General features: G+C 39.7%; 1 protein-coding gene across 1 annotated transcript in view; it reads right to left on the reverse strand.

Moving 5' to 3' along the window:
* Window positions 1-3,973: 3,973 nt before the first annotated feature.
* LOC124255356 (pecanex-like protein 1) overlaps window positions 3,974-23,471 on the reverse strand; it is a 63,732-nt gene continuing 44,234 nt past the window's right edge. The window contains 17 exon segments of the mRNA XM_046689253.1: window positions 3,974-4,445; window positions 6,242-6,286; window positions 6,288-6,433; window positions 6,746-6,855; window positions 7,344-7,450; window positions 7,452-7,619; window positions 8,099-8,177; window positions 8,579-8,730; window positions 10,024-10,171; window positions 15,606-15,742; window positions 16,732-16,962; window positions 18,339-18,532; window positions 20,524-20,583; window positions 20,867-21,082; window positions 21,714-21,772; window positions 22,435-22,564; window positions 23,085-23,193. Of these exon segments, the coding sequence (XP_046545209.1) occupies window positions 4,164-4,445; window positions 6,242-6,286; window positions 6,288-6,433; window positions 6,746-6,855; window positions 7,344-7,450; window positions 7,452-7,619; window positions 8,099-8,177; window positions 8,579-8,730; window positions 10,024-10,171; window positions 15,606-15,742; window positions 16,732-16,962; window positions 18,339-18,532; window positions 20,524-20,583; window positions 20,867-21,082; window positions 21,714-21,772; window positions 22,435-22,564; window positions 23,085-23,193 (2,373 nt within the window). The 3' untranslated portion in view covers window positions 3,974-4,163.

The raw sequence follows: 23,471 nt of genomic DNA on the forward strand, positions 1-23,471 counted from the left end.
CATGACAGAGTGGTATTCACATAAATGTCAATAAGGTACTTCTAAGATATTATATTTCAATGATCCCATTTTTGTATGATTACATCTGTGTTTTTCCCCATATAACTGAGACACATTTTGACGACAACCATACACTGTATTTTCAGGCCCCTCTTAAACATAAAATCCTAAACTTCCCCATACTAAATGATTAGTGGACAACCTAGTAAAAGCAGAGCAGTTCATAGCTACAGTTCCACAGCGTCAGTATGAGCATATGATGAGTGAAGCACCATACTAGACATGTGTAATAAGAGTCAAAGAGGCACAGTCTCATAGCACATGGCATTTGAGTTTCCTTGTCCACACTCAGATTCAAGCAACATATACAACAGCATATCCTTTTCTAAATCAAATCTTTGGTTGGCAGAGCTCTGGTCCACCAGTATCCTATATTCTCAGTCATATCAGGTCTCCTTTCTATTATGATAAATATCCTAGACACTCAAAACTATACCTTTATTTTGTGTCTGGGTTGAATGATACGACAGGAATAATTGCCTTCTGATCAAATTTCATGATCTAAACAAACTACGTACACAAGTCACCCTGTTGCAGGCTGCATACCTTGAATGCCTTGTAGCTTCATTCCACCCTTTGATAATACCCACAGAAACATCTTTTTAGGCAAAATGCGCACATATTCTGATTCCATAAACATATCTTAGGCTTTCTCATACAGGGCGATGACTTTGAATGAAGATCTATGGCAAAATTATTTTCAGAAGTATTTTGAATGGTTATTGATTTGAAGCTTATCAGAGAGAGGACTTCTGTTCTAAAATACATAAGACAGATTGAGATGAAGATTTTATGGGTCCAGGGTAAATATCATAATAGAATGGGGACATAATACTCTTGGTAATAGAGCAAGGTCCACCAGCAAACAGACTCATATATTTGAGCAAGTTTAAATACATAAACACCCTTCATGGAACACTCATATGAATCTCAGTATTCTTTGGCCCCTTCTCAAAGGACTCCAAGGAGCCTGTTTGGTATTGGGAGTGATCTCCCCTTGATATGGTTTCTCTGTTCTATCTACAAAGCTTTAAACCCAAGTTACAGTACAGGTTGTGCTGTTATTGTAATATGAAAATCTTATAGAAATCTCAAATTTGACAGCTACATATTAGATAGTTACATATAGCATTGAGAAGATAACAAAATTGACAACACTTTTTCTAAAACTGGTAAAAAACAAATATTTTATATCTTTCTTGTTCTGTTTTTTTTAACCTGATCAAAGTCTCATTTAACACGTTAGCACAACAAATTATTCACATGTTTGTAGTACTGAGTTCTGAATGACAAAAATTCTGACAAACAAGAAATCATTTTCCCACACCTAAACTTTGTTATATTTTGCTACATCACTACATCATAGTTTCCACTGTGAACAACTGTTGCCTATTAACAGATATTTACTGGTTTTCAGACTTAACATCGTTGACAGATAATACAGAGATGCCAACCCTATTTTGGGCCTAAGTGTAATACTAGAGGTCAAAAAGTGTAATTTGGACCTAAAAAGTGTAATATTTGTCTGCCGATCGCTTCAACATGGTACATGTTTTCACGAAAGGAAGATTCTAGACAGAAACACATGTGAAAATTGTTGGTCATGTGACTCAAAATACTTTAATTCCTTGCAAGTTTATTGGAATGAGTGCGATACTAAGAGTAAGCGATTCCTATCGGTGCAAGGCCATTTCTGCACCCCTGCACCTGTGTGTTACGAAACATTTCCCTGTGAAATTTTACCCACTTTATTGATTTTCGTAAAATGAGTAGAAAAGTGTAATTTTGCAGATTAAGTGTAATGGCGTAATTTAATGGTCAAAATCGTAATAATTACGCCTATAGCATAAGGGTTGGCATCTCTGGATAATATACTTGAACAAAGAATATGCTTTATATTTGCCGACCACTTTTGAACTTATTCTCAGGTTAATAGAGAGAATTGTATAATTGTCTTCTGCATTCTAACCAAGCATCGAAAACCCAAATTACTGTAGACCTGCTGGGAAGTCAAACAATAGATGATTGTCAATGATTAGACATCAGTATTGGAGCCGTATTCACCATAATAAGCAACCTGTTCAAATAAGGCCCTGATACACTTCAAGAACCGTCTGTGAATAACATTCATAAACACGTCCAAAAAGACCGAATGTTCTTACATCAGTTAATATTGTCTTGTGTATGTTGCACAAAAAATGCTGCTAAGAAGGGCATATAACAGCTTTGTTAGTTTCATCATAATTTGAACTAATTGATAACAACGTCTTCATTTCTGAAAATAAATCTTACTTGGTTTTAATAAGTACCCTTTTGTCAATGTCTGAAGCACTCACAAAGCATACTACTGTCAGTGTATGAAATAAGCCAAAATCCCAGCCAGACATCAGGGCTGGTAACTTCAAAATGTTACCAGTCCAAAGTGCATTTAACCAGACTAGACACCAAGATTTACTCCGATGTATGGAACATCTAAAAATTTTACCAGACCATCAGGATGGCTAGCTGTAAATTTAGACCGCCCGTCAGAAATCTAGAAATCTAGCCCGCCTTATTTCATACACTGCTACTGTGAATATGGTATTTAAACACAATTTTGACCCTGTACTTAAACAGCATGTATAAACTGCCTCACCGAACCCTAGCAGCAAGTTCTAGTAGATATGTAAATATTGTAAAGTAATTGAGCACAAAAAAACGTACATAAGCCTGGACCGACCTGTTCTCAAAAATCTATTTGTTTTGCACTTAGAACTAACCCAACCTCTATACTCTGTTTTCCACACAGCATATGAACTCCACAAAGTCCCTATCCAGTGCTACAACCACTATAATACCTATACCTTATTTCCACCTTACCATAGACCTACACCAGTTTTTGCACTAACATTGCCTTGTGAAAATTAATGTGGTTACAACTGCTTAAATAAGATAAAAAAAACCAGGATTACACATTTGCTTGCAAGATCTATTCTGCTTGGAATCACAACTCACTAATATCAGTCAAGTTCATAAATCTAAAACATAAACACTTACTTGATAAATAAAAAGCACTAAAATATATTCTTAAAAGTTTTTTTGTTATTGTCATGTCACTTGTGTACTGTTGTACGTCCAGGATGAAGATAATACAAAATCATCAAAATGTGTAGATATGAAACCCATTCTTCAGACCTGGTTAGATATGAGAACAGTGGTTCTATACCAGAATCTGCTTCAATTGCACTTTAGTAATTATTATTTGGTCATTCTCGACAGTAATCATACTGATTACACAGTCATTCTAATAAACACAACACTGCTATGACCACTCTGATATATCTGATCTGACAATTAATGTTCTAGTAAGTTCATATGAAGATTTATAGATGATGTAATACACACACATGACAAGATGACGCTCAATATTCCTCAGTCCACCTGCCAAGAGGCAGACAACCGTGATGTGAAACATTTCAAAACCTAACAGTAATATATTAGGCTATAACAGGTCAATATTTCAGGGCATGTTTCCAGTCAGGGCAATCCATTACAAACATCTCCATGCAATGCCTGTCGGCCCTGTTATGTCTTTCACTGGCATGACATTGGACACTCCCTAACGGACTCCAAGAGCAAAACAGTGTACTTCCTGCATGTTTGAAACTCCTCAAACAGTGTACTTCCCTCAAACAGAGTACTTCCTGCATGTTTGAAACTCCTCAAACAGTGTACTTCCTGCATGTTTGAAACTCCTCAAACAGTGTACTTCCTGCATGTTTGAAACTCCTCAAACAGTGTACTTCCTGCATGTTTGAAACTCCTCAAACAGAGTACTTCCTGCATGTTTGAAACTCCTCAAACAGTGTACTTCCTGCATGTTTGAAACTCCTCAAACAGTGTACTTCCTGCATGTTTGAAACTCCTCAAACAGTGTACTTCCTGCATGTTTGAAACTCCTCAAACAGTGAACACATGGCACACCTCTGTGGCCAATCATTCTACTGCCAAACACTTCCTGCTTGATCATCCACCATTCTTCTGGGCCTCTTGGATACACATAGCCACACGGTAGGATTTTATTTTAAATTATCACAGGTTTTAAAAGCATAAGTCCCCCTCTGTCATACTTCCGCTCCCAAGTCTGTGATACCGTTCTCTGCTATTGGCACATAATGTTCTCCAACCTGAACCAATAATATTGTTTTGTCTACATGAGAGCGCCGATTGGGGTCGCGATGACCTGGCACCCAGCGATGAACCACAATCCCCTCCATGCCTTTACAGGGTGTCCAGTCTTTCCAAGTATTCTTGCCTCCATGCTGACGCCATTCGTCATTTGGCCACTGAACATCTATTCTCCTTCCGAGATTCACGGTATCAAACACATGACTGGTGTCCAAAACCTGCCAAACACACAAAAATTGGTTCACCAACTGAATCACTATATCAGAAAGACAGAGGTCGTTGGAAGGTGAAATGGGATTTTTCGCCACGTTCAAAATTATTTCACTTAGTATATATATGACTTGCCTATTATGTATTTGTGTACTAGTCCATTTTGATTCCATGCTGTTGTTTCAACATGGGTACTCCATTCAGACCGAGCACACTGATCCCTTGACACCCTAATACCAATTTGCTGGAATATTGCTAAAAGCAGCATAAAACAAACTGACTGACTGAGTTTGGTTTTACACCGCTTTTAGCAATATTCCAGCAATATCAGGGTGGGGGACACCAGAATTGGGCTTCACACATTGTACCCATGTGGGGAATCGAATCGGGTCTTCTCGGTGAAGAGCCAACGCTGTAACCGCTAGGCTACCGCACTGCCCAACTAAACTCACCCACTCACCTTAATACCAAATACAAGGCAGTTAACAAGTATAAATTCTTATGGCATTGAAACCACCACGGGATGAACCCATCGACCGACTCTCCATGTAGATGCTCCATTGACTCCAACCATGGAATCAGTTCGGTGGTGAAGGGGAATGGGTGTGTATTGCCTACTTTAGTGTGTATTGCCTACTTTAGTGTGTATTGCCTACTGTTGGTCTAGAAAGTTTCTAGCAGGAACCTAACAACACAACTATCAGAATGGAACTAGTCATACAAATATAGTCATTGTATAGTTCTAGTCAAATGACATGTTATTCTTTTGGAGGTTTTGATACATCTATAAATTAACATCAGTGTATATACATATTTCAGGAGGTGTAAATAATATTCAGTTCACATGATGTGTTATAACAAATAACACCCAAAACATTTCCATGGAAAGTGAGTGAGTGAGTATGGTGTTATGCCACTTTTAGCAATATTACAGCAACGTCATGGAGAGGACACCAGAAATGGGCTTCACATATTGTACCCAAGTGGGAAATTGAACCCGTACTTTCGCTGTGATGGGTGAACGGCTTAACCACTAGGCTTCCCAACCGATCCTTCCATGGAAAGAAACCCTTGAGCAAACTTTGGATTTCCCAAACGATTTTGGTTTAATTGTTAACACCTTGATACAGAAATTTTGATATTAAGAAACATTCACACAAATAGTCCTTGATAGTAGACCCTTTCTCACACAGATGCTGTAGTGCATAGTATGACAGGATGTATATATTATACACAACATGGGATTTATTATTCTCCATTCGGGACAGAAATCACTGCTGCTCCAAATCCTTCACCCAATTCAAATTGAGTATTCAGGGTGAGTGAGTGAGTCTGGTTCAATGCTGCTTTGAAGGACCTTTACAGTTACATCATGGCATGCAGGCTAATAAGGGACAATAGCCGACAGATCTTTGCAGGTCTCAGATGTTTACCTAAGAAACACCATAAGCACAGAAATGGAGCAGACAAACCTTGAAATATTACCAGGGTGAAACAGGACTTGAACCTACTGTCATAAGTTTGGGCCAAAGACGCTCTGAGAGTGAGTGAGTTTAGTTTTATGCCACGTTTAGCAATATTCCAGGAATATCACAGCAGGGGACACCAGAAATGGACATCACACAATGTGCCCATGTGGGGAATCGAACCCAGGTCTTTGGCATGATGAACAAATGCTTATACCACTAGGCTACCCTACCGCCCCCAAAAAACGCTCTGGACTTCAGATGACTAAGCCACTGGTATAACCTCATATTAGTGAGATTGCCAAGGTAAAAAATGCATGGACTATCAATCCCCTCACCCTGACTCTGTGAGGCAGGGGGTCTTTATTTGCTGCGGAGTCCCCCGATGAGGTTGGCTAGAGATGCCAGGGCACTAGGCTTGCTGGCAGTGCTGGCGGTAGAGATGAGGCTCCCTCGGTTACCCAGACTCTGGAGGGGGATATCCTGTGGCTGGTTAGTTGGAGTCGACCCTGGGCCAGAACATGTGGAACCTGAATGGAAAGATAGGAGATAACCCATATATAAGACATGCAAATATCCATTATTGAGACTATTCACCTATCACAGTAATAGCACATTCATTAGTGACAGAATGTTACTTTATGCCGCATTTGACAATACAGATGGCAACAGCTAGCTGTAGTACGGGGACAAACAAATGATTGACTCTGGATTAAGTTGACATAAGCAATTCATGCTGAGTTGCAGTGTCACTTGCCAGGTCACAAAAATACCCTCATTTGATGACAAGCATTGGACCTATTGGACTGAGGATTAGCTGTGGGTAAAGGGAGACTACTGACCTAGAGCTGCTGCTGCTGCATACTGATGAGGGGGACTGACGCTGTACATGTGGTCATCCTGGAATGCTGAACTACCCCCTGCACATGTCGCATCACATCGCCGCCTCAACCTGACACACATAATACAATGTTTCATTCACAATAATGTATGTGAACACTTCTATAATTAAAAACATCTTACTATATTAGCCATTGAGCAAATACTTACAACCCTCTTTCCTTGACGACTATGCCATGACATGCAGTTTGCACAATATATATCCACAAACTAAATGAAAATAGCAGGGTACAGTTTTACAAAATTATCAAGCACAAGATTCAGTGGTCAGGCTCGTGGCCTTTACAGCGCGCTTTCAGCAATATTCCAGCAACCCACAGCAGTGGGATACCAGAACTGTGCTTCACACACTGTACCCACGTCAGGAATCGACCCTGGGCCTTCGGAACTCTTTAACCACTAGGCTACCCCACCACCCACATTAAACCACAAACAAAAGGCAACAAGCAATAACATCTTTCTGGAAAAGCACACAAAGAAACAGAAACAGAAACGTAACTGTCAGTAAAACAGGACGAAAGTTCTTCTAATTTGACTGACCTTTTCCAAACATTTTGAAAGAATTTTTGGACATTGGCGAGGATAAACTCTGCTCCAATGATGGCAGCCAGCTGTTGGTGAGTGGAAGAGTAGGCGGTGGTGAGAGGGGGACACATATATGGGGTACCCAATCGGCTGATCACACGAGGAGTTGATCATGTTACGCAAAGCCTGCTTTGCGTTTTGGATGCTGCCTCGCTCTGGATTTCTATTTCTCAGGAAAATGAGTTCCTGCTGCTGCCCTGCCCACAAGCCTCGGACACACTCACGGTTCACCTGGAAACATAGCAGCAACAAACCTCACACATAACTCATGGATCACTTAGAACATATAGCAACACAGGAACAGTTGGGTCTTTCAGCAATCAGTCCAAAACTCCAGTCTTCTGACATTCTGACAGATGCCAAGCCGATTAAACTCGACATATACAACAACAGTTATCATTCAAAGAATACTAGCTCTGTTTTATCACTGTCTGATGAAGAGTATTAACAAGATATCATAGGAACCTAAAAGTTACTGAAAATGATGCTTAGAGCCAAATCCAGGTGAGGGGCCTCAATATTTTGAGTGTAGAGTTTATCATTCCTTCATGATCTAAAATATAAACAAAATTGTTGATGAAAGTTTAGCAAAATATATTCACTCTATGCGTGCATAGATAAAAGTTTTAAAAAACTATGCCCGAGCTTTCACCTTCAGATGTGTTTAGTTTATGTTATGTGTTTTTACTTAAAGTCCTTAAGTTCCTTACCTTGACAACCCTAAAGCTGAGGTATCTCTTGTTGAGCATGATGATCTTGTATTCATCTGATCCTTCATCAAACACATGTCTGGAACATAACACAGTTACAGCATGAGTGAGTGAGTGATCGTTGATTCAAAAGGCGAAATCATTCAAACCATATCAGGTAACACTACAACTCTCAAGAGAAATCAAATAAAGTGAGTGAGTGAGTGAGTGAGTGAGGTTAGTTTTATGCCCCTTTTAGTAATATTACAGCAATATCGAGGCGGGGTGACACATGAAATGGGCTTTGCATATTCCACCCATGTGGGGAATTGAGCCCAGGTCTTTGGCATGATAAGCTAACGCTTTAACCACTAGGCTACCTAACAAATCAAAGAAAGCACAGCTCGGCCTGTCTGTACTGAAGGGCTGTAAGTAAAGGCACACTTGAGAGCAATGCTGTCTTTACAGAAATGAAGTGAGTCGAGCTAGGGTTGTCCTTACCGAAGGGCAAGAAGAGATGGGACATTAGAGAGCACCGCATTCCTCCAGGCCGGGTCAGCCTCATGTGATATGACCATGTTCATTTCATGGGAAGTGATGGCATCGTACAAGGCACGGGGATCTTCATACTCCTCAGGTGATGTGAAGTGATCCTGGAATGTCAAACAAATTGAGCTGTTACTAGTGTTACATGCTCCTTCATGTAACCAGGGATGGCAACAGGAAAATCTATTTTCAGCTGAAAACTTAATACTGTGTCATCGAATGGGCGGTTCAGGGGGTAATTGAACTGAACAGTTTGAAATAAAATTGGCGGAAATCAATAGATCAGCAGAAAATTGACATCCCTGTGTAATGTGTAGAGTTGTATGCTCCCTGGGGAGTTGAGATTGATAATATGATTTGCCGTTGAGATTGACATCCAATGATCGAGGGGAAAAATGTCAGCGCTCTGAGCATGTATTAGATACATGGATATGTGTGCTATATAAATATCCTATATAAATAAAATAAAATAAAATAAATAATGTGAGTGTAAGCAGCTTTACATCAGTCAGCAATATTACAAGCGGCTGGGGCAGTTCTATTTGTTTTTGGTTTGGTTTGTTGTTTAATGCCACATTCAGCAATATTTCAGTTATATGGCGGTGGTCTGTAAATAATCAAGTCTGGACCAGACAATCCAGTGATCAACAGCGTGAGCGTCAATCTACGCAACTGGGATACGATGACATGTGTCACGGTGATGTTTAACATTTTTCTTTCAAGACCACTCATAAAGCAACTAGAATGGATGTTTTCATAGTGCTATCCCACTGAGATGAAATGGCACAGTTTAACATGACACTCAGACATGGTATATTCAATTGACCAGTCCTTGTTGTATCCACTTAACACTGATACTACAATGAAATCTATTTGGATCAAATCATAGACCTTCAGCTCACTGGGCATTGTTGTCTTTTCCATCTTGCTGACGAGGGCAAATATGTAGAAATAAAGTGACTATTTACTTATTGTTTTTGTCAGCTATATAGAGGAAGTGATTGATATTGTGAACATACTCAAATCAGATCCATAACAGGTTAATAATAAACATGTACATATACTCCATAGATTCACTTGTTTGTAGTCGAAGCTAAAGTCAATATTATCAATATCATTTATTAACAATACGACAGAATACACAATGCCATTTAGAAAGTGAGTGAGTGAGTATAGTTTTACGCCACACTCAGCAATATTCCAGCTATATGGCGTCCATTTAGAAAGTGGTCAAATGTAATATATGGCATAATTGGGATAACACTTTCTCAGTTAAGTAGAGATTCTAGTACTTTTTGTGGTTGAGACAAATGGCGGATTCGAACCCACACCTACAGTCAGAGGCCTGTAAATAATGTAAGCACCTAAATGGACAAGCATAGGTCTCTGGGACCGATTACCTGGTGGAGTTTGAGTGACATTCTGATAGCTGGGGCCACCACCCTCCTCATCATCTCCATGTCAGCAAACACCCACTCGTCCCGCTGAGAGGTGATCCGCAAGTCCCCCTTAAAGAGGGCATGGAGGCCAAACAGGAAGAAATCAACACTGAAAGGCATAAAGCACAAACATATTCACACTCATCATTCATGTGGAGTCTTTCATAGACATTTATAAGGTGAATACTGATACTACTTCTCCCCATTCATTAGGTGAATACTGATACTACTTCTCCCCATTCATTAGGTGAATACTGATACTACTTCTCCCCATTCATTGGGTGAATACTGATACTACTTCTTGCCCTTCTGAAGGTGAATACTGATACTACTTCTTGCCCTTCTGCAGCTAAATACTGATACTACTTCCTGCCCTTCTGAAGGTGAATACTGGTACTACTTCCTAACCTTCTGAAGGTGAATATTGATACTACTTCTTGCCCTTCTGCAGGTGAATATTGATACTACTTCTTGCCCTTTTGAAGGTGATTATTGATGCTACTTCTTGCCCTTCTGAAGGTGAATATTGATACTACTTCTTGCCCTTCTGAAGGTGAATACTGATACTACTTCCTGCCCTTCTGAAGGTGAATACTGATACTACTTCTTGCCCTTCTGCAGGTGAATATTGATACTACTTCTTGCCCTTTTGAAGGTGATTATTGATGCTACTTCTTGCCCTTTGAAGGTGATTATTGATGCTACTTCTTGCCCTTCTGAAGGTGAATATTGATACTACTTCTTGCCCTTCTGAAGGTGAATATTGATACTACTTCTTGCCCTTCTGAAGGTGAATACTGATACTACTTCTTGCCCTTCTGAAGGTGAATACTGATACTACTTCTTGCCCTTCTGAAGGTGAATACTGATACTACTTCTTGCCCTTCTGAAGGTGAATACTGGTACTACTTCCTAACCTTCTGAAGGTGAATACTGGTACTTCTGCTCGCCCTTCATCTGGTGAATACTGGTACTACTTCTTGCCCTTCATCAGGTGAATATTGATACTACTTCTTGCCCTTCATTGGGTGAATACTGACACTACTTCTTGCCCTTCTGAAGGTAAATATCGATGCTTCTTCTTGCCCTTGTGCAGGTGATTACTGATACTACTTCTTGCCCTTCATTGGGTGAATACTGATACTAGTTCTAGACCCTTCATTGTGTGAATACTGATACTACTTCTCTTCTCGCCCTTCATGAAGGTGAATACTGATACTACTGCCCGTCCTGCCCTTCTGAAGGTGAATACTGATCCTTCTTACTTCTGAAGCCCTTCTGAAGGTGAATACTGATACTACTTCTTGCCCTTCTGAAGGTGAATACTGGTACTACTTCTTGCCCTTCTGCAGGTGAATATTGATACTACTTCTTGCCCTTCATTGGGTGAATACTGACACTACTTCTTGCCCTTCTGAAGGTGAATAAATATTGATGAATACTTCTTGCCCTTCTGCAACTGAATATTGATACTACTTCTCGCCCTTCTGAAGGTGAATACTGATACTACTTCCTGCCCTTCTGAAGGTGAATACTGACACTCTTCTGCCTTGCCTTCTGAAGGTGAATACTTATACTACTTCCTGCCCTTCTGAATACTGAATGAATACTGATACTACTTGCCTTCATTGTGGTGAATACTGATACTTACTTCTACTAGCCCTTCATTGGGTGAATACTGATACTACTTCTTGCCCTTCTGAAGGTGAATGCTGATACGTCTTCTGAATACTGATACTAAGCCCTCTATTAGGTGAATACTGATAATACTTCTTGCCCTCTTCTTCATTAGGTGAATACTGATACTACTTCTTGCCCTTCTGAAGGTTAATACTTGTACTACTTCTGAAGGTGAATTGCTAAGCCCTTCATTAGGTGAATACTGATAACTACTTCTTGCCCTTCTGAAGGTGAATACTTGTACTACTTCTTGCTCTTCATTGGGTGAATACTGATAATACTTCTTGCCCTTCTAAAGGTTAATACTTGTACTACTTCTTGCTCTTCATTGGGTTAATACTGATACTACTTCTTGCCCTTGTGCAGGTGATTACTGATACTACTTCTCGCCCTTCTGAAGGTGAATACTGATACTACTTCTCGCCCTCTATTAGGTGAATACTGATACTACTTCTTGCTCTTCATTGGGTTAATACTGATAATACTTCTTGCCCTTCTGAAGGTTAATACTTGTACTACTTCTTGCTCTTCATTGGGTGAATACTTGTACTACTTCTTGCTCTTCATTGGCTTAATACTGATAATACTTCTTGCTCTTCTGAAGGTGAATACTTGTACTACTTCTCGCCCTCTATTAGGTGAATACTGACACTACTTCTTGCTCTTCATTGGGTTCATACTGATAATACTTCTTGCCCTTCTGAAGGTGAATACTGATAATACTTCTTGCCCTTCTGAAGGTTAATACTGATAATACTTCTTGCCCTTCTGAAGGTGAATACTGATAATACTTCTTGCCCTTCTGAAGGTGAATACTGATAATACTTCTTGCTCTTCATTGGGTGAATACTGATACTACTTCTCACCCCTTCATTGTTTGAATACTGATACTACTTCTCGCCCTTCTGAAGGTGAATACTGATACTACTTCTCGCCCTCTATTAGGTGAATACTGACACTACTTCTTGCTCTTCATTGGGTTAATACTGATAATACTTCTTGCCCTTCTGAAGGTTAATACTGATAATACTTCTTGCCCTTCTGAAGGTTAATACTGATAATACTTCTTGCCCTTCTGAAGGTTGAATACTGATAATACTTCTTGCCCTTCTGAAGGTGAATACTGATAATACTTCTTGCTCTTCATTGGGTGAATACTGATAATACTTCTTGCCCTTCTGAAGATGAATACTTGTACTACTTCTTGCTCTTCATTAGGTGAATACTGATAATACTTCTTGCCCTTCTGAAGGTGAATACTGATACTACTTCTACTTCTGAAGGTGAATACTGATACTTCATTGAAGGTGAATACTGATACTACTACTAAGCTTGTACTACCCTCTATTAGGTGAATACTGACACTACTTCTTGCTCTTCATTGGGTTAATACTGATAATACTTCTTGCCCTTCTGAAGGTTAATACTTGTACTACTCTTTGCTCTTCATTAGGTGAATACTGATACTACTTCTTGCCCTTCTGAAGGTGAATACTGATACTACTTCTCGCCCTCTATTAGGTGAATACTGACACTACTTCTTGCTCTTCATTGGGTTAATACTGATAATACTTCTTGCCCTTCTGAAGGTTAATACTGATAATACTTCTTGCCCTTCTGAAGGTTAATACTGATAATACTTCTTGCCCTTCTGAAGGTTAATACTGATAATACTTCTTGCCCTTCTGAAGGTGAATACTGATAATACTTCTTGCTCTTCATTGGGTGAATACTGATAATACTTCTTGCCCTTCTGAAGATGAATACTTGTACTACTTCTTGCTCTTCATTAGGTGAATACTGATAATACTTCTTGCCCTTCTGAAGGTGAATACTGATACTACTTCTTGCTCTTCATTGGGTGAATACTGATACTACTTCTCGCCCTCTATTAGGTGAATACTGACACTACTTCTTGCTCTTCATTGGGTTAATACTGATAATACTTCTTGCCCTTCTGAAGGTTAATACTTGTACTACTTCTTGCTCTTCATTAGGTGAATACTGATACTACTTCTTGCCCTTCTGAAGGTGAATACTTGTACTACTTCTCGCCCTCTATTAGATGAATACTGACACTACTTCTTGCTCTTCATTGGGTGAATACTGATAATACTTCTTGCCCTTCTGAAGGTTAATACTTGTACTACTTCTTGCTCTTCATTAGGTGAATACTGATACTACTTCTTGCCCTTCTGAAGGTGAATACTTGTACTACTTCCTGCCCTTCTGAAGGTTAATACTTGTACTACTTCTTGCTCTTCATTAGGTGAATACTGATACTACTTCTTGCCCTTCTGAAGGTGAATGCTTGTACTACTTCCTGCCCTTCTGAAGGTGAATACTTGTACTACTTCTAGACCATTCATTGGGTGAATACTTGTACTACTTCCTGCTCTTCTGAAGGTGAATACTTGTACTACTTCTCTCCCCTTCATCGGGTGAATACTGATACTACTTCTCAGCCTTTCTGCAGGTGATTACTGATACTACTTCTCTCCCCTTCATCGGGTGAATACTGATAGTACTTCTTGTCACTCATCACTTAAATACTGATACCAGTTTGTGCCCCTGTTACCATCAGTATTCAACAGACAATTTGTATGTTTGCTGTGTAAAGCTGCAACATTGCAGCTATTTGGCAGCGGTCTCTAAATAATTTTTTCCCCAGACCAGACAATCCAGTTTATCCAGCATCAGTTTACCCATTTGGAATACAATTACATGTGTATCCATGTCAGCTAGCCTGACCACCCAATCCCATTAATCGTCTCTTACGACAAGCACATTTTCTGAAGACCATTTCTCACACAGAGCTTCACAGGTCTCCCCAGACGAAGGGGCAAGCGTTGTTACAAAGAATAAGACTTTATTATTCATAACAATTATCATGCTTCTATCTTTCATATGATAAAGTTTCAAAAATCACACCATCATGAGAATCAAAGTTATGTTAAAAGATGTTTTTTGTTAATTTCAATCTCTTCTTCCAATATAGACCTGGACTACAGACAATTGTTTAACCAGATCTAAAATCCTTCGAAGGTAGTTTGAAAATGACCGTCATGACAGTGCTCATGTATCATGACATACAGTGTCCTTTGCCAGCAGTTACAACTGTTACATAAGCTGATAAATTATTACTGAATTAATCAAAGAACACTTCTCTCACATCAATATTTATAATCATGAAATATATCACAGGAATGAACAGTTTCTAGTCTGAGTTGAGATATAACAGCCCTACTGCAGTATACCAATACATACATAAACATCAGTTGAAGGGAATCACTTTCAGGACTGGATATAGGAATTGCAGGTTATCAGAGTGGTAGGGAATAAAATTGATTGATTGAGTTTGGCTTTATGCCGCACTCAGCAATATTACAGCTATATGGTGGTGGTCTGTAAATAATCAAGTCTGGCCCAGACAATCCAGTGATCAACAGCATGAGCATCGATCTACGCAATTGGGATACAATGACATGTGTCAACTAAGTCAGCGAGCCTGACCAGCCGATCCCATGAGTCGCCTCTTATGAGAAGCATGGGTTACTGAAGATCAATTCTAACTCGTAGGAAGTAACAATTATGGCAAGGCAGCAACATTTTAATCATCTGTGAATAATTAGAATGGACAGGTGGGTGAATCTAGTTTGACCCTGAAGGAAATATGTAGTCCCCAACCTCAATATTGACATGACTATGGCACCATGTCACACAAAAAAACAAGTAGGTGAATCAATCTGTACACTCTTCCAGGTATACATTTAAGTCATATAGCTATGTTTCAATGAATGGGAGCATATATCTATATATGTATGCGACACAGCAGTAGGGCTAGTTTATGTCAACCAACTCACGCTTGAAACTTGTGACTCCTGTGGACTGACCTTGCTGAGGCACTGTTGTGAGAGGCATAAGCTAGGGCGCGACGACCCAGGAGACTGAGGCTGTAGCATAGAGATACCAGCATGGAGCCCTTATCACTGTCCACACTCTGCAACACATGGACAATCATCATCACAGCAGTTAAACAACAGCACATTCACATATCGTTAGGGACCGTTTATAATTTATGGCTAGGGGGTGTTGATGATGATTTTTACATGTACAATGTGAATGACCCTCCCCCTATAATTTATGTACAAAATAAGTGACCCCCCTGCATGTCATGTACAAAATCAATGAACCCCCTCCCCTTCCCATAGTTTCTAAGCATAATATTAAATATATATTTATGTACAAAATTGCTGACCCCCAGTACATGTTTACAAAATTGCTGACACCCCCAAGAACAAAATGGGTGACCCCTCCTTAAAATTATCATCATCACACACCCCACCCCACCCCACCCCTAGCCATAAATTAGGGACGGTCCTTTTAAGGGAGTTGTGATGCCAATATCTTGACTTTCCCTCCCATATGTTGAACAAACTGCATCAACCAGACTCTACTATATCAACACATGTCCTATGGTGACCATTGCAGTTACATGTCTGTCTTGTTTTATGACTTATGTTTTATGTTTTATATTCAAACTCTTTGAAGGCAATCTGTAAATAATCAAGTCTGGAACAGATAATCCAAGGATTGACGTCATGAGCATTGATTGGCATAAGATGACATGCTTCCACCAAGTCAGCTAGACTGCTGCTCAAACCTCTTGGTTGCCGCTTATGGGTTGCTGAAGAAACATTCTACCACTGAGATTCATGGAGGAGCTACAGTAACAGATTTTTACACTGTTTCAGTTACAATGCATAATTTGTCAATCAAATGTTTTTCATAAAGTTTCATAGTTCACAGCATTTAAACACTGCTGTATCATCATCAACAGAAATTCTTTCATTAATTAAAGTGCACAATCTGTCCCTCATCGATGTGTTTTTTCATCAAGAATGTTGGCAGGGATTGAAGTAAAAAAAGACATTATTCTGGCAAACAAACTGTTAACTGCTATTTAAGCATCCATGTGTCTACACTTACATTCTCTCTCCGTGACGCACAGTGCTGTATCCATTGAAGGTACACTGCGCAGAACGAGCGTCTGGAAATGCCCGACAGTTTGGTGTCGTAGTCATCATCTACATGCATGTTGAAGGTGGGGTCAAGGTCGGTGTAATCGTCATCGGTGGTGGTCTGTAATGCCTCCCTGATGGCGTCGTCTGTCAGCCACTGCTCCAGCCTCGGCGACCGCACAGTGTAATATATTATACTCTGCAAACACATAACACAGTAAGGCCTATACATTTGCCATGAACTGTGTGTAAACAATATAGTCAATCTGTTTCTAGGCACACAAATGTTCAGGACTGAGTCATGTAAAAAGCAGTAACATCATGGCTAAAGGTCAACACCATCACAGAACTAAACACAAACAAGCTAAAACAACGAGGTCATTCAAAATATCAGTTTACAGTAGAGTTGGGAATTGGTTCAAATCTCACAATTGATGATTGCTTCATTACCAGAACAATCATTGAAAAAAAATTGGTTAAGCGTCATTTTTCAGATTTTTCCTATCCAGGTTGTTACTGCAGAAAAGTATAACATGATGCAACTTGTTACTTTAAAGTGATGACTAATATATCATGAACATAAACTTCCTGGAGTCTTAGAGAAATATTCAGTCATGACTTTTCAGTTAGTGAAGTGAGTTTTCTAAGAAATAAACATGTTTCCAGGCCCTGACAACTTCTAAGATATGTTCCATTGTCAAGTATTTCAAAGACTAAACAGCGGTTCCAAAATTGTTTATGTTGATTATGAGAAAATGTGATCGATTGCTTGGTCGTTTGGTCACTGCGACCAATCTTCGATTATTTCAATTAATCGGAACACCACTAGTTTGCAGCTGTCTTGGATTGGCACATAAGACAAACATTTGACCAGTTGAGCACCTGGATCCCAACAGGGTAAGATGACAATGAGAGAATACAAAGGTATGACAACTGAAAGATTAAATGCAACAATCTATTTACAAGTTCAAAGTGAGTGAGTTTCATCGAGATGTTTCTTTCAGTCATATAACTCGTGAATAAGAAAATGTCAGTGTTATTTCACACTACAGTCGATAATTGTACAGCCACATCAGACATGTGAGTCTTTACCAGGCAAACCAGTGGTTGACAGCATGAGCAACAACCCATGGGAAACTTAAGAACCACCAATCTCCTATTCATTCAGGTGCTAGGCAATGTGAGGTGAGGTGAAATTGGGTTTTACGTCATGCTTGAGAATATTTAAAGCTCATATGACGACATGCATGCGTGTGTATGTGTATGTGCGGCTGCTTGTACTAGCCCAGATTTAAGCTGGTTTTATAGTGCTAACCCACTGAGATACCATGCCGCAGTGAAGCATGAATACCCCACTCAGACACATTATACTGACTCTGAGCCGACCAGTCCTTGTTGTACCCATTAATGCTGAGTGCCAGGCAGGGACCAACAAGTACCATGTCTTTTGGTATGGCGCGGTCGGAGATTGAACCAGCGACCTTCCGCTCTCGGTGGACGCTCTAACCACCACTACACCCGCGAGGCGGATTCGCTAGGCAATGTGAAAGTAGGCAAATTTAAATGATAATTTACCTTGATGTAATATGTGATAAGCACTCTCCTGAGATCAAAGACTGTCAGCATGGTAGCGGCGCTGTTGTCGGAGATGCTGTAGCCCTCAAGTACATACTTTGTCACCACAACCTCCCATGCCAACCACCGCTGGTTGAAAGCCGCGTTCAGAGACAAGAAATGTGGTAAGTGGCCTGGCTCAAAACAACAGAATCCTGAAAAAGATAAGATGACCACAGTGACCTTGACCTTTCATTCTTAGATTTAGCTTACTCCCCCACAAGAAAGTATCAACTAACATGGAGACATTAACAGAGGTCATCACATACAACAGATTGTTACCATCAAAGTTAACAAGAAGACAAAGTCATCAATATCCCCACAATGGCAAAATACTCTTCATGATCATGTCTACGAGTTATGATTATGTCAAATATTTAGGTGTGTATATAGAAAAGTGGAAGGAGAGTATTGAAAGGTTTTAGAGTTCTGCTCCAGAAAGGAGCACTATCATCAATTTCAGTCTATGTCAAACTTGTTGCCATGGAAATGCCAAAAGTATTTTATTCAGAAATCCAAAACTACCAAAGGCACCAGTACACCACCAGATCTATGTATGTGCCAAGTTTGGTGAAGAAACATTGAGCGGTTTTAGAGTTCTGCTCGGAAAGAGCACTACCACCAATTTCAGGCTAAGTCAAACTTGTTGCCACGGAAAGCGTAAAAGATATTTTATTCAGAATTCCAAAACTACCAAAAAAAGGAACCAGTACACCACCAGACCAATCTATGTGTCAAGTTTGGTGAAGATATAGTGAATGATTTTAGAGTTCAGATCCGGAAAAGAGCACTACCACCAATTTCAGGCTAAGTCAAACTTGTTGCCACGGAAAAGCCAAAAATATTTTATTCATTATTCAGAATTCCAAAACTACCAAAAGGTACCAGTACACAACCAGATCTATCTATGTGCCAAGTTTGGTGAAGAAATAGTGAGCGGTTTTAGAGTTCTGCTCTGGAAAATAGCACTACCACTAATTTCAGTCTAAGTCGAACTTGTTGCCATGGAAATGCCAAAAATATTTTATTCAGAGCGGTTTTAGAGTTCTGCTCGGAAAAGACAAATGTGCGAAGTCCATTTTAATACCCCATAAAAGGGGATAAAAGGTGAAAGTAAATGAGTTGGGATTACACTGCTTTGAACAGTACTAAAGTTATATCATTACATATTTGCATAATGTGAGATTAATGCCAGAAGTGATGCAGGTTTTAGATATGCATCACTTTGGGTGAGACTCTTAGGACAGAAACTAGTAACATAATCAGGTGCCGTTCCACTAACCAATCTTATTTAAGATCAGTCTTAGCAAGAAACCTTGAGAGAGAAAGAGCAATTTTTCTCCTGAGGAAATATCAATTCTGGTTTCAAGGGCTAGTGCATGGGAATGCTTGGTATCTGGCATAATCTGTGGCTGAACCTTGTCGATCAGCATAAACAAGGCGTGACGGGGCATCCTGTACCTCGTCACTAATACATCATCTGATAATATATCTAGAATCTGTGAGTGGTCTCGTAAAACATGCTCACAGCGTAATGCTCACTCTTCTTCTTCACATAGAATAATGAAAGCCGCCATTTTGGTTTCTCTATGATTGATTTTAGCAATCCTAAGTTGGTCATGAGTAACTTAGACTTTGGATCTTAACTCTACGATTGACTTGGGTAAGCTGGGTTAGTGGAACGCTATGCCGATCGTAACGTCACACTAAGATTGGGATTATAAGTGTTTACGTTTGCTGTAGGGCTAAGATCAGTTAGTAGAATGGCACCCAGGGCGCATCTGGCTTTTGAACCAATGATACCATGTTTCTGGCAAGTCTGAGGCATGTACAGCATATTGTGTTGCCTTATTTAGAAAGCTTGATAAGTAGCTCCTGTAACATTCACATCTTGGTGTGAAACAGGGTCATAATGGGCACCTTTTTAATACTGCACTCAGCAACTATATGACAGCAGTCTGTAACATATGATCAAGTGATCGATATCATGAGCATCAATCTACGTCATGGGATACAATGACATGTGTCAACCAAGTCAGGGAGCCTGACAGCCCGATCCCATTAGACACCTCTTACGACAAGCATGGGTTGCCAAAGATCAATTCTAACCCAGATCTTCAAGGTTGACTCAGGCTGGAGTACCTACCTTCATTCTCCTCTACTCCCTCAGTGATAGCTTCCACCTCTCTCTGTTGACAGTAGGTACCTGCGATACAGACAATATCCACACTAACGAACTGCATAGTAGTACTCTACTCTAGCATCTTACATATTCATTTTCTAAAGACAGAAAGAGATTATAAGCAAGTGTGAATATATTATTTAACTAGAGTGTATATACAATTTTCACTTTTAAATCAAAATCACAAATTGAATACAATATTTATACTTTATCCAAAATGCATTTCTTGACTCACAATTCACAGACTGTTGCATTTCCACAGTACAATATTGTTAGGAGTTAGATACTGGTATTGCAGTGGCCCTACCTCTGAACTCCAATCCCCTCAACTGGAATGTGACAAGCCCGTTGCCTGTTTCTATGATATGTACAAGAGCGTTGAGGTAGTCGGAGGCCATGATGAAGCAGTCTCCCTGGGTGTAGTTGCCCCAGCGTCCCAGCATCAAATCCCCACACAGGCTGTGCTGTAGTGACCGAGTCAGGTGCTCATAGAAGATGGAGTTGAGGTTGTTGTCATCAGCACCTGTGACAAGGGGGAACAGTTAGTTCTTTCATAATGAGTGAGTGAGTGAGTGAGTGAGTGAGTGAGTGAGTGAGTGAGTGAGTGAGTGAGTGAGTGAGTGAGTGAGTGAGTGAGTGAGTGAGTGAGTGAGTGAGTGAGTGAGTGAGTGAGAGCTGGGTTTGATGCAGCTTTGAAAAGTATTTCAGTTATATCATGGTGTTAGAACTTAATGTTGGAGAGGAGCTGCAGCTTAATGAGGAAAGCCCACATTGACACAGGTGTCAGATTTTAAACTGGGCGGTGGGGTAGCCTAGTGGTTAAAGCGTTGGCTCGTCACGCCGAAAACCCGGGTCAAATCCCCACATGGGTACAATGTGTGAAGCCCATTTCTGGTGTCCCCCGCCGTGATATTGCTGGAATATTGCTAAAAGCGGAGTAAAACCAAACTCAGTCAGTCAGTCAGATTTTAAACACATCGTTGAAACCTGTATTGCATCCGGAGACACAGAAAATCGTTTGATGATCGACATCAATTGTTTGATGACCACAAGTTTATGGTATGAGTTGAATATCACAGTATTACAAAGACTTTAATGTTTTATTTCTTACATGATTGGATTCTGTAAAGGAGTTACATGATAAGAAAACAAACCTGGATTTCTCTCTATCTGTGAGGCAAGGCGTGTATTGCTGTGATCCACCCGCTTGGTACTGAAAACATAGGCCTCATGTTCAACACTGTGCATACATGGCATAGTCATTACCTTGAGTCAGGGAGCAATTTGATCAAACTTGTATCGAGAAGCTATTAGCAAAGTGTAACTGCTGTTGAAGCATTTAAACTAGCGGTTGATAGTATGAGCATGTATTCAGGCTCTGGTGGTACACTGACTAGATCATTGATCCAAGCCAAGGGGATGAACACCATGTTTGTTTATTGGTGGTATAATGCAGCAATAAGCGTTAGTACAGCCATTATCAATAATCAAGTCACATCTGGTACAGCTGAGTTGTTAATTGTGTTACATATTACATTTGAGCAGAATTCCATTATACACAAACAACTTTCAGTTGATAATTTTGTTCTTCATACCACAGTTCTGCTGATATATCTGTTATAGATACAACAGCAAGGGTAATATTTCAGTTGTCTATACCACAGTTGAGCGGATATTTCTGTTATATATACCACAGTTCTGCTGATATATCTGTTATAGATACAACAGCAAAGGTAATATTTCAGTTCTCTATACCACAGTTGAGCTGAGATTTCTGTTATATATACAACAGAGTTGAAAATTCGGTTATTTTTACAGCAGTTGAACTGATAATTCAGACAGATGCCTGTGTTGTACAAAACTATCCTTACTCACTTGTAGTCTCTCTCCCAGAACTTGACTGGTCGGATGTACGATGTGATGAAAATAGCACTGCCCAGGAATGGGTTTAGAGGGGTGGAAAGAAAAGCTGAAATAGCTGCCTGAAGAAACAACATTGCAGAATCTGACTGCAGTCAAGGAGCATAAATATACACTGATGTAATAGTATTGTAAAGACAAGTTCTCATCTATTTTATAACAAACATGACAAAAGGGTTCAATTCTTTCATCATAAACTTTACTTTGATCTTAGTTTGAAACTTGTCTTGCCCAATTTCAGAGAAAAGCAAAAACATGTATTTATGTTTGAAATCAATCATTTTATCTATTCACTCAAAGCTAACTTCAACATGTTTGTGAATACTGCTGTTTAACATCATATTCAGCAATATTCCAGCTACAGAATATGACCATTAATTAATCAGAATCTGGACAAGAAAATGTAGTGATTGATATCATGAGCAAGAATCCAATGGTAACCCAGTCTAAAATGTAGCCTCTCAAGACAAGCAATTGTAACTCCACAGAGCTAGTTGACTACTTAATCTTAAATTAAACTACAAGACTTTACAATCCTTTCACACATCTCACACAAGCAGTGTCCATGATAATATCTGACACAGTGACACCATTAGGAAGGATACGAGGCACACTGAAAGGTTGTGCAAAGGCATGAAAGGCAGACCCCCAAGTTATCTGCCATGGTGCGATGTATGTAATGATAAACTTCATCTTCAACCACAGATCACAGAACTGAAAAAAATGTCACATCACAAGGTGATTAATCATTGTAATGTGTTCAAATACTCTGACATATGTAAGTACTGGAGAGAGTGTTGTAGTGTCACGATTACCTCTGTTAAACATAGCCTTACTTAAGTCAGAGCACAAACATTGGCTTGTGTCAGTTGTTCCAGAGTCTAAATTAATGATGAGAGTATATCATATCATATACTGACCTCCCATAGAAAACATTATATGTACAAAAAGTAAATCGGCAGTCACACATAACAAAGTCATATCACAGAAGC

Source organism: Haliotis rubra, unplaced genomic scaffold (genome assembly GCF_003918875.1).
Source record: "Haliotis rubra isolate DU_JTF1 unplaced genomic scaffold, ASM391887v1 Scf6, whole genome shotgun sequence".
Lineage (NCBI taxonomy): Eukaryota > Metazoa > Mollusca > Gastropoda > Lepetellida > Haliotidae > Haliotis > Haliotis rubra.